The sequence below is a fragment of the Microtus ochrogaster genome, chromosome 2, assembly GCF_000317375.1.
Source record: "Microtus ochrogaster isolate Prairie Vole_2 chromosome 2, MicOch1.0, whole genome shotgun sequence".
Taxonomy (NCBI): Eukaryota; Metazoa; Chordata; class Mammalia; order Rodentia; family Cricetidae; genus Microtus; species Microtus ochrogaster.
Window position 1 is genome coordinate 3,505,543 of NC_022010.1, and position 1,510 is coordinate 3,507,052.

The window sequence follows — 1,510 nt, forward strand, 5'->3', positions numbered from 1 at the left end:
CGGATCTCTGTGAGTTTGAGGCCAGCCTGGTCTACAAGAGCTAGTTCCAGGACAGGAACCAAAAAGCTACGGAGAAACCCTGTCTCGAAAATTCAAAACAAACACAAAAAAAAAGACCACCTCCCAGGCCAGGGAGATGGCCCACGCTAAAGACTTGTCGCCAAGCCTGAGTTAGAGCCCTAAACCCACATAGTGGAGGAGTAAACCCCCTTCCCTGAGTTGTCCTCTGACCTCCATGTGTGCATAGCACATGCACCTGCTCACTTCCGTGTAAAAAAACATGCATAGATACTCTAAATGCATATTTATAAAAATATGTAAATATATAAGGATGTATGTATAGAAGTGCATGAAATAATAAAGACCACCTCTCCGGTGTCTAGAAATTGAAGCTATCTACCTTTCCATGCCTTCCAGTGCTGGCGCAAGATGCCATCAAGGCCGCCCTAGCTGATTACAAAATGAAACAAGAATCTAAGAAGGAAGAGCCAGAGAAGCAGTGAGCCCTGGAGAAGCCCCAGCTGGTCACAGCAGCTGCTTCCCACCGGCTACTTCCCACCACCCTTGCACCACGCCAGAGAAGCTACGAGAAACAGGCACTCTGCATCATTTGCATTGTGGTTCTAATGCAGGCAAATACACTGTTGATTACGCCTAATCCTGCGCTCCTTTCAGCTCACTTGCGTCCTTAGTGCAGTTAACGTCTGTTCTGATTTATGTTATGGCCGGGGAACTGAAATCAGCACTGAAGTCGTAAGCTTTGGCAGCCTCCGGAGAGTGACAGCAAATTTTCCCTAACCCTGTATGGGGAGATGCCAGCAGAATGCCTTGTTCTAGTTATTTGATAGAGTTTATTACTGTATGTTTAACAGATCTGCATATATATATATTATAATAAAAGAATATAAGATGATGGTTTTCTCCAGTGAGCCTGTCTCTTGTCACTCGCCCCCCAGTTCTGTCCGAAGCCCCTTGGGGTTCTCCAAGGCCAGGCTGAGATGGAGGACAGCACACCGGACAGCAGTGGCCGGCCACTTGGTGCTTTTGAAGGGGCATAGAGGATGTCTGCACTTTTCACTGCACTTTGGGACTCACAACGGCTTCTAGGGTCCCTGTAGTAATTCCCCTGGTCTGTGAAAGTCAGAAATTAACCCAAGAAGCTGGCTGAGGTGTTGCCTAACCCTGTGGGCCAAGCAGAACAGCCTCAGGGTGAGCTTCAACTATTGCCCAGGCTCTGGCTTTATTCTGGCAGACAGTTCTGCTAGTGGCCTCAGGCTTTGTGTCGTGACCAGTGAGCCACTCTGGTAGAGTGAAGAAACTCGTGAGTTCTGCCAGTGAGCGTGCCCGTCTCCTGTTTCCCAGAAGGGTACATGTACTACTGCACTGGCACTCAGTTTGCTCAAGACAGGCGTGGCACCTGAGGGCAGCCTGGGCTACATAGACCACTTCTCCAAACACACAATCTGCTCAGTCAGGGATAGCAGCTGCTCCTGCCCTGAGCTCAGTACAG

The 1,510-nt window shown here is 49.1% G+C and overlaps 1 protein-coding gene across 1 annotated transcript in view; it reads left to right on the top strand.

Moving 5' to 3' along the window:
* Iscu (iron-sulfur cluster assembly enzyme) overlaps window positions 1-911 on the top strand; it is a 6,006-nt gene extending 5,095 nt beyond the window's left edge. Inside the window, exon 5 of the mRNA XM_005344246.3 lies at window positions 418-911. Coding sequence (XP_005344303.1) covers window positions 418-503 — 86 coding nt within the window. The 3' untranslated portion in view covers window positions 504-911. The remainder of the gene's footprint in view (window positions 1-417) is intronic.
* Window positions 912-1,510: the final 599 nt, after the last annotated feature.